This window comes from Lineus longissimus, chromosome 10, assembly GCF_910592395.1.
Source record: "Lineus longissimus chromosome 10, tnLinLong1.2, whole genome shotgun sequence".
Lineage (NCBI taxonomy): Eukaryota > Metazoa > Nemertea > Pilidiophora > Heteronemertea > Lineidae > Lineus > Lineus longissimus.
This window is the reverse complement of record NC_088317.1, coordinates 9,920,935-9,935,777: the sequence shown is the minus strand read 5'-3', so window position 1 is coordinate 9,935,777 and position 14,843 is coordinate 9,920,935. Positions and strand designations below refer to the sequence as shown.

Here is a 14,843-nt window from a genome sequence, read left to right as displayed (position 1 = left end):
ATATTTTCGATGCGATACTTTAGAGACTCTGTTTTGCTTCAGGATCCTCCTAGTCAATCAAATTCTTCGCCGTTGGGAAGCGGAAGGTGTCCTCTGAAGTAATCCATGCAATCCCTAGTGTCTTCAGTGATTCACCCTGTTGGAGATTGTGATGTAGTATGTTTTATAATATGTTGGTGTGTAGTCTGGTGCTGCCACCTTGTGTTTTTGTCAATGATTAATTCGGCCATATTTTATAAAGAAGTTTGTTGTACTCATTTTATTCATGTCACAAAATCGAAATTGTGGACGCACTAAAGATAATGGTCCGAAACATTTGGTGTCGAAGACCTCAATGAACATTACTGATATATAAATGAGGAACTTTGAGATGGTTTTCAGTGCAGGTGACATGAGTTATGACTTGTTGAACATTTGAATGAAAATTTGCTGACTCAATGTGTGTACATTTGCATTGACTGACTGTACACCATGTACACTATACATTAGTAGGCCCTATACGAATTCAAGATGGCGCTCTCCACACTGAAGAAGAGTCGTGTGGCAATGAGGTCTTGGCTGACAAGAGAAGCAAATGCCATAGATGAACTATTACGCTCCAAATCTTTTTCTGCTGTAGCGCTGGAGTTGCAGATCAAAGAATTTGATATACGTTTGGCAAAATATGATCAGATTTGTACAGAAATCGAAACGGAGATAGGTGCGGATGTCGACTTACTCAACACAGACATTGATGAAACATTCAAATATAGAACAAAGGTACTAACATGCAAGGTTCAAGCATTGGAAGAGCTTGATAAGTTGAAGCTTAGTGTAACAGCTGGTGCTACTGGTGGTGCTAGTACTAAGACTAGTGGTAGTGGTGCTATAAAGGTTGAGGCTAAATTGCCTAAAATTGATACATTCGATGGAGATCCGATGGAATGACTAAGTTTCTGGGAAAAGTTCCAAATCATTGTTGACAATCGGAAGGACTTGTTCGTCGTTTCGAAGTTCACATACCTTGAGTCAGTTCTCGAAAAGGATGCAAAAAGGGTCATTGAAGGTCTGTCGATATCAGCCGACAATTACGAGAATGTTAAGGAAATGTTGGCGGAACGTTTCGGACAGAAGAATAGAATCATATTCTCACACATTCAAGTGCTATTGAATATCACAGTGCCTGTTAAACCGAACATTGCTCAACTGTGGCAGTTGTTAGATTCTATCCAAGGTCACGTTCGAAGCCTGAGGACATTAAAAATAAGTGGAGAGGAATACGGTGTTCTGTTGACTCCACTTATTCTTTCGCGTCTTACGTCCGAGTTGCGGCTTGAGTGGGTGAGAGACAGTGAGGGCAAAGAAAATGATCTGAAGGGACTACTGACATTCCTCAAGACAGAGATTCAACGCAGAAAACGTAGTGAGGTGTTTGAAGGACTTTCAACAACCAAGACAACGAGCTGCAAACATGTGCCTGTTGTACAACCTTCTTTCACAATCAAATTCTAGCAAAGGTAGTAAACAATTTTGTGTATTCTGTAAGAAAGCTCATGCTTCTGAAAGATGTTGGACTGTCACTAAGATTCCGATTGAGGAAAGACATAGGGTAATCCAAGACAGTGGAGTTTGCTTCAAATGTATTAAATTGGGACATAGGCCCAAAGGTTGTAACTCCACATGTGCTAAGTGCTCTGGTAGACATCATCAACTTCTGTGCCATGGGCAGGGTTCACATAGTAGTGGTTCAAATTCAAGAAAAGTTGATAATGATGAAACTGTTAGTGGTACAGAACTGTCAGGTAATAGTCAATCCGGACCCAGTGAAGACCGTGCAGTGGTGCATACTGCGTTAGCTGATCTTAATATTCACTCTTGTTCTTCAGCCAGGGGGCGTCCGTCTATACGGTGCTGCAGACTGCGAAGGTTACAGTGTGTGGAAGGAGGTGTGCAGTGGAGGCCACGGTGTTGTTTGATACAGGGTCAGACAGCTCCTACATCAGTAGTTCGCTTGTGAAAAGGGTCGATCCAGAATGGGTAACGGCTAAGTATATGTCCTATGCAGCCTTTGGTGGAGGTAAGCCATCAACTCGTTCTGCATACAATGTCTACAGGTTAAAATTACAGGGTGGCTCTTGAAGTTCAGAGGAACTCAAGGCAGTTGATGTCAAGTCTGTAGTGTTTTGTATAACACCCTGTGTATTGAGACCCGTGGTACTTGTGTAGTTAGCGGAACATGAGAATAAAGACTGATAGATTGTTGGATTCAATTCTGTTTTAATCCGTTAATATCAAGTTAATCCTAACGTCACCGGTAGCTAAGACAGTACAAATATGGCGACGAGTATCTAGTGAACCCATAGATGTGTTAATTTTTGCAAACCTAAGCCTAAAAGCAGAAAATGGCGGTAGCGTTAGAAGTGGCCCCACTTCCTAAATTGGACTGCACTGGTGAATTGGCCAATGTAGGGCCCCGGTGGAAACGTTGGAAGAAAGCATTTGAGTACTATGCTGTGGGAAAAGGTGTCACCCTGGCTGCTCAGAAGAAGGCACTTCTGTTACACTCTGCTGGTATGGAGGTACAAGATCTGTACGAGACGGTGCCAGCTGTGCCATTTGTCGCTGGGTTTGAAGGTGAAGAGGATGACGTGTACAAAGCTGCCATTCGAAAACTGGATGGGTATTTCTTGCCGAGGTTGAATGTAGCTTACGAGAGACATGTGTTTCGACAGTTAAAACAGGAGGATGAAACGGTTGCCCAGTTTGTGTCACGACTGAAAAAGCAAGCCCTAAATTGCGAATTCGGGGATGGGGAGGCGAAAAACGAACAAATCCGAGATCAAGTTGTCGACGCATGTAAATCATCAGGTCTACGTAGGAAACTCTTACAAAAAGGGACTGAACTGACACTAGACAGAGTTCTAGAATTAGCTAGAGCAATGGAAGCTGTCGATTTGCAAATGAAGCAAATTGAAGCCAAGTCGGTGTCCGGTGAAGTCAATCGTGTGAAAAATGCCTGTGACGTAAAAGAGAAAAAGACATTAGCTTGTTACCGTTGTGGACGACGTGATGGACACCTCAGTAAGGACCCGTCATGTCCGGCAAAGAGCGCCACGTGCAACAAGTGCAATCCAGTTGGACACTTTTCCAGCGTTTGTAAGACGAAACAAGGACGGATGAAGAAGGGCAGAGATCCGAAACAGGGAAAAGCTAATCCGACGAAGAAGGGCAGAGATACGAAACAAGGAAAAGTTAACCAGGTCAACGCTTCAAATGAAGATGACGAGTACGCATTCTTGATAGGGAGGAAAGGTTGCAGCCTGAATAGTGGTATGGTCGATGCAGACATCGGTGGAGTCAACGTTAGAATGCTGATCGATTCGGGATCAACTGCTAACATCGTGGATCGTGATACTTGGAGATACATGAAAAAGCAAAGGGTTACGTGTATTTCTGATAAGTCGAGTAAAAGATTGTATCCGTATGGTACAAAAGATCCATTGTCAACATTAGGGACTTTCTCAGCAGATGTGAAAATAGCAGATCATGAAGTGAATGCTGACTTTACTGTGATCGATTGCGCGGGTCGACCACTTTTAGGTAAAGATACTGCTGAAAAGTTACATGTTTTGAAAGTTGGTCCAAATGTCAACATGATTCAAACTGAGCAATGTAATCAGGGTAACACTAACAGTTCAACGTCAATGGGGATTGCCGAAATCAAGAAGGCATTTCCAGAGTGTTTTAATGGAATCGGTAAACTGAAAGATTACCAGGCAACCATCCACATTGACCCAAATGTAAAACCAGTTGCTCAGCCAACACGTAGATTTCCGTTCAGTACGCGTGGAAAGCTTGAAAAGAAATTAAAGTCACTTGCCAAAGATGATATAGTCGAGTCAGTTGAGGGTCCAACCCCTTGGGTTAGTCCGGTGGTGATTATTCCAAAAAAAGGTGATGACATCAGGTTATGTGTTGATATGAGGCAGGCGAACAAAGCTGTTATCCGTGAGCGTCACCCAATTCCAACTGTCGACGAGATTTTAGACAGGATGAACGGTAGTCGTGTGTTTAGTAAACTAGACTTGAAATCCGCTTTTCACCAAATTGAGCTAGATGAAAAGTCGCGTGAAATCACAACATTTTGTACACACGTTGGTTTATTTCGATATAAGCGTTTGATGTTTGGGATAAGTTCGGCTCCTGAAAAATTCCAACACATCATTCAACAAGTTCTAGCAGAATGTGAGGGGTGCGAAAACATCCATGATGACCTAGTTGTACATGGTCGCGATACGGAAGAACACGATCGGAGACTGTTTAAAGTGTTAAAGAAACTGGCTGAAAAGGGTTTAACGCTTAACGAGGAGAAAATTAAACTCAGACTGGCTGAATTAGAGTTCATGGGACTCATTTTCAGTGAACATGGGATTGCGCCAACCGCCGAGCACGTTAAGGCTGTTGTAGAAGCCCGCAGACCGCAGACCGCGTCAGAAGTTCGCAGCTTCATGGGTATGGTCAACTTCAGTGGTAGGTTCATAAAGAACTTGGCAACGATTGCAGAGCCCTTACGGTGTTTAACGAGACAGGACGAAAAGTTTGTGTGGGGTCCTAAACAGGAGAAATCGTTCAAACAGCTAAAGGAAGCGTTAAGCAACACGGACTGTTTGGCTTACTTCCAGAAAGATGCAGAGACTGAGATAATCGTCGATGCTAGCCCTGTTGGATTAGGCGCGATGCTAGTCCAAAAACAGAACAGTGTGAAAAGGGTCATCGGTTATGCCAGTCGAAGCCTATCTCAAGTGGAGTGCCGATATTCACAAACGGAGAAGGAAGCTTAAGGGATTGTGTGGTCATGCGAGAGATTTCATGCTTATGTGTCTGGTATACATTTTGAATTCGCCACCGATCACAAACCGCTCCTGTACATTTATGCGCCAAAATCCAAACCTTGTGCTAGAGTAGAAAGATGGGTTCTGAGACTCCAGTCTTATGATTTCACCATAAAGCACATCCCTGGAAAACAGATGGTGGCTGATGCGCTGTCCAGACTCATTGCTGAGTCTAAGCTTGAACAGACTGATGAAGCAGAACAATTTGTGCGTTTCATTGCGCAGGAGGCTACTCCTATAGCCCTCAAAATTCGTGATATTGAGCGCGAATCCGCCGCTGATGAAAAACTTTCAGTTGTCCGTGATTGTGTTGAATCAGGTCACTGGGAGAATTGCCCAGCTGAGTTTAAACCGGTTAGGAATGAACTGTGTGTCGTTGGTAAGCTCGTGCTGCGTGGCTGGAGACTTGTTATCCCTAAATCATTGAGGAAACAAACTGTAGATTTAGGACACGAAGGCCACCAGGGTATTGTGAAAACTAAGGAGAGACTCAGGTCCAAAGTATGGTGGCCCGGCATTGATCGTGACACAGATAGAAAATGTCGCACGTGTCATGGGTGTCAGCTAGTCGGACGAGCTGAAAAACCAGAACCTCTAAAGCGCTTTGATCTGCCAAGTTCAGCTTGGCAAGATACCGCCTTAGACTTACTAGGTCCAATGCCTGATGGGGAGTACATTGTGGCAATAGTGGATTACTACAGCCGGTTCTTTGAAATAGACATTGTAAAGACAATAACCTCAGCAAAAATGATCGAGTGCTTGGAACCGATATTCACCCGTTATGGATATCCAGAGTCGCTGAAAACCGATAATGGGGCACAACTCATTTCTGCTGAATTCGAGTCATACCTTCGCGAAAATTGTATTGAGCATAGAACCAGTACTCCATTGTGGCCTCAGGCAAATGGAGAAATTGAGAAACAGAATAGGACAATGCTAAAAGCCATGAGAATAGCACATGCCGAAGGGAAAGACTGGGTGAAAGGACTAAACAGACTACTTCTTGCGTATAGGACAACGCCACACTCAACTACTGGGGTCACACCCGCAAAACTAATGTTCGGTCGCGAAATACGATCAAAAGTGCCGCAATACTCTGAAAGCAGTTACCAGCGTGAGCTAGCAGCCCGAGATCGCGATGCAGAGTTAAAACAAAAGGGAAAAGACTATGCGGACAATCGTAGAAATGCGCGTGAATGTGAAATATTAGTTGGTGAAAAAGTTCTCATGCAACAACAAAAGAAGGACAAACTGTCAACTAGATTTGCTGAGAAGCCATGTGTTGTCGTGCAGAAATACGGGAACGACGTTACTGTCCGATCCGACAAAGGAAAAATGTACAAGAGGAACACGGCGCAGTTGAAAAAGTTTCATGAACAAAACGTGGAACCTGAGAAGGACGTTAGTCAGGAACAACCCATTACTGTAGATATTGAACAGGATGCGCTGTCAGATTGTGACTCTAATGATGACTCAGTGCCGCAAGAGTCAACGGTTAAATTGCCGAATGTGCGCAGGTCAGGTAGGGTATGCCGCCCACCAGCTCATCTTAGTGACTATGAATTGGGCTAAGTGTTTTGCCCAAGTGTCTTGTCAAAGTCAAAAGGTGCACTTTCTAAAACACAGACAGGTCACCTATAAGGGGACAGAATACTCCCTGATCTTGTCTGGAACTTCTGGGTAGTCTACCCCAGTTGTTCTCCTTTAATTTTGTTGGTTTGAAGTATTATTGGTTTAATTACATTATATTTGTGTCAAGAACTATATAAAATTATACTAGTAATTGTAGACTTAACCAAAATTGTTGATGCTAGGATAATTTGGACTGTTCTGAATTGTAGAGACAATTGCGTACAACCTGCAGTACTAGTAGAGTAAACAACATTGGACAGGTTTCTAGAGATTATCTGGTTGAGACAAGTTAAGGTCAAGATTTAGTTAATATTAGTGTTCAATATGTTCAATCAATGTGAATTGAGTTTTATTTGGTTGCATTTACCTGAGCAGAGAATTGAGAGACAGTTTAGTTAGGCGTCTCCAGGTTAAAGTTTGGACTGATACAGTTGACTATATTTCAACATTGTAATTCTTGTCTTAGTTTGGAGTTCTTGTTAAACAGTTAACTTAGAGGAGTTTTGTTCTAAAAGGGGAAGGGTTGTAGTGTTTTGTATAACACCCTGTATATTGAGACCCGTGGTACTTGTGTAGTTAGCGGAACATGAGAATAAAGACTGATAGATTGTTGGATTCAATTCTGTTTTAATCCGTTAATATCAAGTTAATCCTAACGTAACCGGTAGCTAAGACAGTACAAAGTCTGTTTGTTCATCCATGCATAGGCATAGTGTCTCAAGGGAAGTACTAGGTTCTATTGAACATCTTCAGATGGCAGATTCTTAAGAGGTTGATCGGGAAGTTCAGATTGATATTCTGGTTGGTTTAGATTCATACTAGAGCTTTGCGAAGAGTGGTGTTATCAGATTGTCTGGTGGCACAGGAATCGGTATTTTGATGGTTATTGTCAGGTTCTTGTAGTCACTCATCATGAGGAAGTGAGTACTAGTATGGTTTGTTTGTCTGATTTGTCAGAGTCCACATTGGAGCAATTCTGGGACTTAGAATCCATAGGAGTTCAGTCTGCACAGAATCTGGATTCTGGTGATGAAATCTTGAAGAATTTCAATGAGTCGATAAAATTTGAGGATGGTAAATACCATGTTCAGCTTCCTTGGAAGGAGAATGCTTCTGAGTTGAATTTGTTAGACAATAGAATGATGGCTGAGACAAGGTTGAAAAATTTGATGAGAAAATTGGCGAAGGATCCTCCCTTAAAAGCCGGTTACAATCAGGCTTTCCTGGATATGGATTCTATGGGTATCATTGAGGAAGTCCCAGAGTCCGAACTGGTCACTCCTCATTCGGTGTTCTATCTCCCTCACCATCCCGTTATGAAGGAGTCTAGTCTCACTACCAGAGTTCGACCAGTGTTCGATGCATCAGCCGAGGGCATCAATGGAATTTCACTTAACAATTGTTTGAAACCTGGTCCATGTCTCTTGGGAAACTTGGTTGGGATACTCATTAGATTTCAGAGATGGAAGGTTGGTATTTCGAAGGCTTTCCTACAGGTTGGAGTACTGGGTAAGGACCAAGATCTGCATAGATTCTTGTGGAATTATGGAGGTTCTGTCAGGGTCATGAGGTTCAGGAGAGTTCCATTTGGTAATACTTGTTCTTCATTTCTCTTGATTGCAACAATCAAATACCACCTGTCACAATACCCAGAGTCAAAAGCTGTTGAGGAATTGAGAGAGAACACGTATGTTGATGATTTTATCTCGGGCGCTGACTTCTCAACATCATCTCAATCCTCTGAAGTCAAAGCACATGTAGTTGATAATTCTGATGTTTCAACACTGCTTAAAGAATGATGTTTCAGGACTGCTTAAAGAATGCCTTTGTGACACCACTGCTAAAGAAGTCAGGTTTGGATTGCAATATCCTCAAAAACTATCGCCCTGTGTCCAATCTTCCTTTTCTATCAAAAGTCATTGAAAAGGTGGTGGCGAAGCAGCTCGTGTTGCATATGAAGGTGCATGGCCTGTATGATCCGTTACAATCTGCATATAGAGTTGGACACAGCACGGAGACGGCATTACTGCGTATCAAGGCAGACATCGATGTGGCTCTTGACAGGGGGCAGGGTGTGATTTTGATCCTCCTTGATATGTCTGCTGCTTTTGATACTATCAGCCATAAGCTTCTGATCTCACAACTTGAGGACAAGCTTGGTATCAGGGGGACAGCCTTGGAGTGGTTTAAATCCTACCTCAGCTCGAGAACTCAGTCGGTGCTCGTTCAAGGGCAAAAGTCTGACAAAATGCCTCTCCTCTCTGGGGTGCCACAGGGCTCCGTGCTTGGCCCTATACTCTTCTCTATATACATCAAACCCCTTGCGGCAATCATTGAAAATCATGACATGTGTCGTCATGGCTTCGCGGACGACATACAATTATATGATACGTTCGATGTCACACCAGAAGGGCTCCGCCTTGCCATTAAAAAGGCTGAATCATGTGTAGCAGATGTTCGGGAGTGGCTTGGCCCCAATCACTTGAAGGGCAATGATGATAAAACTGAATTCCTCATCATTGCGTCGAAGAGAAAGCTGTCAAGACTTGAGCCACTTCCTTCAATCCAGATCGGATCATCCTCTGTTACTCCCTCATCTCAGGTTCGAAATCTTGGTGCTGTTTTTGATGCAAACATGTCTATGTCACAACAGGTGTCCCAAGTGGTGAGGGGGGTTTACTATCAGATCCATAGAATAGCAAAGATCAGACGATACCTGGACAATACCACCTGTGCCAGAGTAATAAATGCGCTAATAACATCTCGCCTGGATTTCCAAAACGGTCTTTTGCTCGGATTACCGGGCTGTGAAATCCAGCGCCTTCAAAAAGCACAAAATGCTAGTGCTCGCCTCTTAACCAGGTCCAAAAAGAGAGAGCACATAACCCCTATTTTAAAATCTCTTCATTGGTTGCCGGTGACATCACGTATCGACTACAAAGTTCTTCTCACAACCCACAAGGTCATCCATCATGAGGAGAGCCCACAGTATATGAAGGAACTTCTCAGTCTCCGTGCGCCCGGCCGCAAACTTCGGTCCTCGGATGACCCTTGGCTCCTTGCCATCCCACGTTCAAATGGGGTCTTCGGGGATCGATCTCTGTGTGTCCGGGCCGCGGGGCTGTGGAACGCCCTTCCAAGCTGGTTACGTGATGTCACTGTGCTAAACACTTTTAAGAGTAAACTCAAAACTCATCTTTTTATCCTAACATATTCAGAGTAGGCCATACATGTTTTAAATATTGATATTTTCCGGATGTTTTTAAACTGTTTTTTATCCTCATGAAATCACCACTTTTATGTACTCATTTAATATTATGTACAGTGCTTAGAAAATGTATGCACCATTATTTTAGCACTTTAAATCAAAATAAATAAAAAAAAAAAAAATAAATAAATAAACACCCTCTGTGTCAGAGGACATAGTACATGTGACTAATGATTCTGATTCTTCAACACCCTCTCTGTCTTCAGAAGAAAGAGTGGCTGCTGATTCTTTGTACCGTGAGGCTGATGGGATTATGTCAGAAGGTGGATTTATCTTTGCCAAGTGTCATTCTAATGATGATCATATGACGCAAACAGGTACTGACTATGTGAAGAGTCTCAGTCTGAAGTGAGGATTGTTTCAGTTTTAATGGAATAGAGGTGTCTGAGTCTCTGGTCACAACCAAGCGTGTCATACTTAGTTATATTGCTAGACTGTATGATCCATTGGGTTTCCTCACACCCCCCCCCCCCCCCCCCCACTCTATAATAATAATAATGACTCTATGACTGTCGAGATCTTGCTACAGGATGTCTGGAAGTTAAATTTAAACTGGGATGTTGGAGTTCCATCAGGGATTCACTGTAGATTTCTAAGCTGGGTTCTTGGTTTGAAGGTTATCAAGGATTGGAAAATTCCTAGGTGTTATACAATTCGTCCATGGACTGGATTGGAGTTGCATGGCTTCGGAGATTCTTCTGAACAAGGCTACGGTTCTGTGATAAAGGGTCCCACTACCAGATGGTAGTTATGAGGTCTCACTGGTTCTTGCGCGGGCTTGTGTGGCGCCATTGAAGATGGTGTCCCTCCCACGCTTAGAGTTACTTGGTTGCCTCCTTACAGCGAGGTTGTTGGACTTGGTGAGATTGTCATTGAAGATGCCAGAGATACAGTATCATTGCTGGTCAGATTCGACTGTAGCTTTGGGCTGGGTCAAGGGGGAACCTTGCTGATGGAAGACATTTGTGGCTGAGAGAGTCACTGAGATCCAGAGGTTAACTGACACTTCTCTCTGGTCACACTGCCCAGGCAAGGAAAATCCTGCCGATTTGTTGACAAGGGGTCTCTTAGCTGAAGAGTTGGTTAGTTCTACTCTGTGGTTGTCTGGACCTGATTGGTTGTCTGAACCAGTGATTGATGCAACAGTTGATTCATCACTGTTCGTTTCAGAGTGTTGAACAATTTCTTCAGAGTGAAGTTGAGGTTTTTATGGCTGTAGCGACCAATTGGTTGCCGGTGGAGGAGGTTCTCTTGGTTACTCGATGGCCAAGATTGTTTCGTGCTGTTCGCATTAAGGGCCTTGTCCAAATTATTCGCCCTAATTCGCCCCAAAAACGCCACAAGTTCTGACGATGTTTGGCGAAGTTTGGGCGATTTTGAAGGCAAATTATCGGCGATTTTATGGCGAATTTCAGGCGAACTTTCGGCGAATTCCTGACTATTTTTCGACGAGTTTTTATCATTGAACGTTGGCGAAATTTATACCAGGCAAATTTCGACGAGGAGAGGCGAAGTGAAAATCGCCGAAATCTGGCGAATTTCCGTATTTTTGGGCGCATTTTTTTACCAGAAAGCAGTCGCAGCTCACCCTGTTCTTTGTATCTTTGTATCGTCATCCTCCAGTTAGTGTTTTTTGCCTCGTTAATGTGGTTATTTACTTATTCCTATCCTACGATACACGGCGCGACCAGATAAACGAACATAAGTGAGATCCCAAGGCAGCGACTTCAGCGCCACTGTGGGGACTAATGGTATTAGGCTGGGGATTCCCAGGTATCCTCGTGCCTACTGAATACCGGAGCGTTCAGTATTTCTCAGTGCTCTTTACATTGGCTGTACATTGGGCTTTATTCCTAGTGAATCGACGCAGCCCCGGCGGTCGAGGTTACCTGGACTATAGTAATAATTATAATGTTTTTGTTCTGTAGACGTGCATTGAACAGTCAGTTCTACATTGACAGTGGATGTACTATTTTTGGCCAATATTTTTTATAATCCAACACAAGGTAGCTACAGATCTTCTATTTTTACGACATTGCAATGAGGAACCGGCGAGGAGGTGATTTTCGCCAGATTGTAGCGATTTGTGGCGAATTTGAGCCAGATATATTTCGATCGGCGAATTTCGGCGAAGTTCATTGAAATACCAGTGGCGATTTCTCGGCGAAATTTTGGCGAATTTGTGGCGATTTTCCGGCGAATTTATGGCGATTTTATGGCGAATTCTAGGCGATTTCTGTCGAACTTTCCGGCGAATTTTTGACGATTTTTGAGGAGGTTTTGGCGAATTTTGGCGAACTTGTAAAAATTCGCCGTAAATTCGCCAGAAATTCGCCGGTGAATTTCGGCGAATAATTTGGACTACAGGTTTCTGCATAACCTGACACATCCTACTGAGAGTCGTACTGATCAAGAGTTGTCCTGTGAGGAATTGGTTGAGGCAAAACTGCATTTGTTTCGTCATGATCAGGAGGTGAAGTATGGAAAGGAGTTGTCTTTGTTGAGAGGTGGTCAGTCACTACCTGAAACTTCTCCTCTTTCAGCATTGAGACCATTCATCGACGATGATGGACTTATGCGAGTTGGTGGTCGTATTCAGTATTCAAGACTCATTTATGGGGAGATCCACCCAGTGATTGTACCAAAGGGTCACTTGGCTGTACTGTTGATCAGGTGGGAGCATATTAAGTTGAAACGTGCTAGTGTGGATACAGTCATTACTTCTTTTCGTGATCACTATTGGGTCATGGGACTCAGACGCATGGTGAAGTCAGAGAAGAAGGCTTGTATATTTTGTCAAAGAGTAGATGCCCAGGCATGTATCCAGTTTACTGCGCCACTCCCAGGCATCAGAATTCACCAGGCTCCCAGCTACACAGTGACAGGCCTGGATTATGCAGGCCCTCTCTTTGCATCGACTTACCCAGTACCAAGCTCTACATTCTGCTTTTCACGTGTGCTGTTGTGAGAGCAGTGCATGTTGAATTGACTGATTCATTGAGTGTTGAAGATTTCATGTTGGCAGTGAGAAGGTTCTCAGCTGGTAGAGGTTTGCCGTCCATATTTTGTTCTGATAAGTCCGAGACATGGAGTAGGCAAGTCCTACATTTCTGTACCATATACCATACGCCAAGATATTAAACAATATTGATGAGGAATCATGAGTTGTCCTTCGATTGATCAAGTAGCTGAGATGTAAACCAAGATGAGGCATCACCGGGTGTGTTGGCCCTCTTCCAGCTAGGCCCCACAGAACTGAGAGGAGCCACCCAGCAGCATCGACACCAGGAAGATACCATAAACACGTACGACCTAACACTGCTAGAACTACGACGTTTCCTGTTCTCAATGTGAGCTTCAGAACATCCTCTTTGATTTGCACAAAATCAGGACGAGATATCCTCTCGTATCTCCTCAACAGAGAAGCAGGTGGCGCTGAGCCACTCTGACTTTCACGATCGTTGGTTTCACCCATGCTATGTGTTTTACTCAGAGACTAGTATACTAAGACTGTCAGTTCTAAAAATCAAATGAAGATTTAACGGTTTATCGCCATTTCGCCTACAATCATTTTGCCTACAGCCATTTCGCCTACCAAAAAATGCCATTTCGCCTATTTCTCATTTCGCCTACTTGCCATTTTGCCTACCTGCCATTTCGCCTACCCACAATTTCGCCTACTCGCCATTTCGCCTACTGCCATTTCGCCTACATACAGAAAATACCATTTCACATAATTCTGAATATATTTGTTTTAAATCCTCCATATTGATACCAGTATCAGTAAAAAATATAAGTTATCAGGCCTTATACCTACTTTTGCAGAGGATTTGCAAATCCACCACATATGTTTGGCCCTATGTAGGCCTACTGTAGCAGAGGATTGTATCCCATTTCCCTTTTAGAGTCCCAATCATCATACACACTTATTTGTTGTTGTTGATGCTCTAATTTGGTTACTGGATTAATTGGATCACTATAAAGTGTGTCACACAACATAAGCAAACTGACTAATTTTCTGCTAATGTATAGTGACCGTACTACTATCTGCCAGCTAAAAATTTGCCTCAAACCACCTCTGTTTAATACAAATATCCAGAAAGTCCTACTTTTCTTCCAATTCATAAAAAAACAAAAATAGCAGTAAAAGTAGGCGAAATAGCTAGTAGGCGAAAAGACAAGTAGGCAAAATGGCTAGTAGGCGAAATGGATAATAGGCGAAATGGTTAGGCAAAAAGGCTGTAGGCGAAATGGTTATAGGCGAAATGATTGTAGGCGAAATGGCTGTAGGCAAAATGATTGTAGGCGAAATGGCGATACACCGATTTCACATCAGATGATTCTCCTTTGACTTAATGAATGTCACTTGTTGCCGATAATAACTTGACTCAATGTTATTCAATGACAATTCACTAAATGTCACTCAGTCAATCCCATATATGTTACGTGCTGTCAGTGGATCTGATCCATCGAGCGATAGCGCTGCGCTTTCTACAGATCGGTAAATAGCGCGGGCATCGATAGATAGCACAGGCATCGATCGATGGCGCTGCGCGAACTACAAATGGTCCTCCTGACGAGTAAAGAACGCGAAGAAATCGACACTGCCAAGACGTGGTTGAACGACTGCCATATGACTGCTGCAAGCACACTTTTGAAAAAAAACATTTCAAACAGTATCAGGGTTGCAAGACACGCTACTAGAGCAGAATATAAGCTTCGATATACCTTCGATAGACTCTTTACTTAAGAACCCTTCCCCTGCAACCGTAAAAGTCATCGCTCGCTACTGCCACCGCCCCGAGAAATATCTGACAACGAATGTCATGAACGTGGATCGCCAAACGAATTCTCATGATTGTGGACTCTACACCATAGCCTTCGCAACTTCAATTCTGTTCGGGGAGAATCCAACTGAGTTGAAATATGATAAAAAGTCGGACAATGTGTCAATACCGGTGTGATTTCACCTTTCCCATCCAATGTGACTCACCACCAGAGAGAAATACGGTTCCAGGAGACTACGCCAATCTACTGTGCATGCAGATGTCCAGATAACGGAGATTTCATGG

The 14,843-nt window shown here is 43.3% G+C and overlaps 1 protein-coding gene across 1 annotated transcript; it reads left to right on the top strand.

The window, feature by feature from the left end:
• Positions 1 to 7,435: 7,435 nt before the first annotated feature.
• LOC135494296 (uncharacterized) lies at positions 7,436 to 8,302 on the top strand. Its single transcript, XM_064782209.1, has one exon. It carries the CDS (start codon positions 7,436 to 7,438, stop codon positions 8,300 to 8,302), a length of 867 nt encoding a protein of 288 aa, XP_064638279.1.
• Positions 8,303 to 14,843: the final 6,541 nt, after the last annotated feature.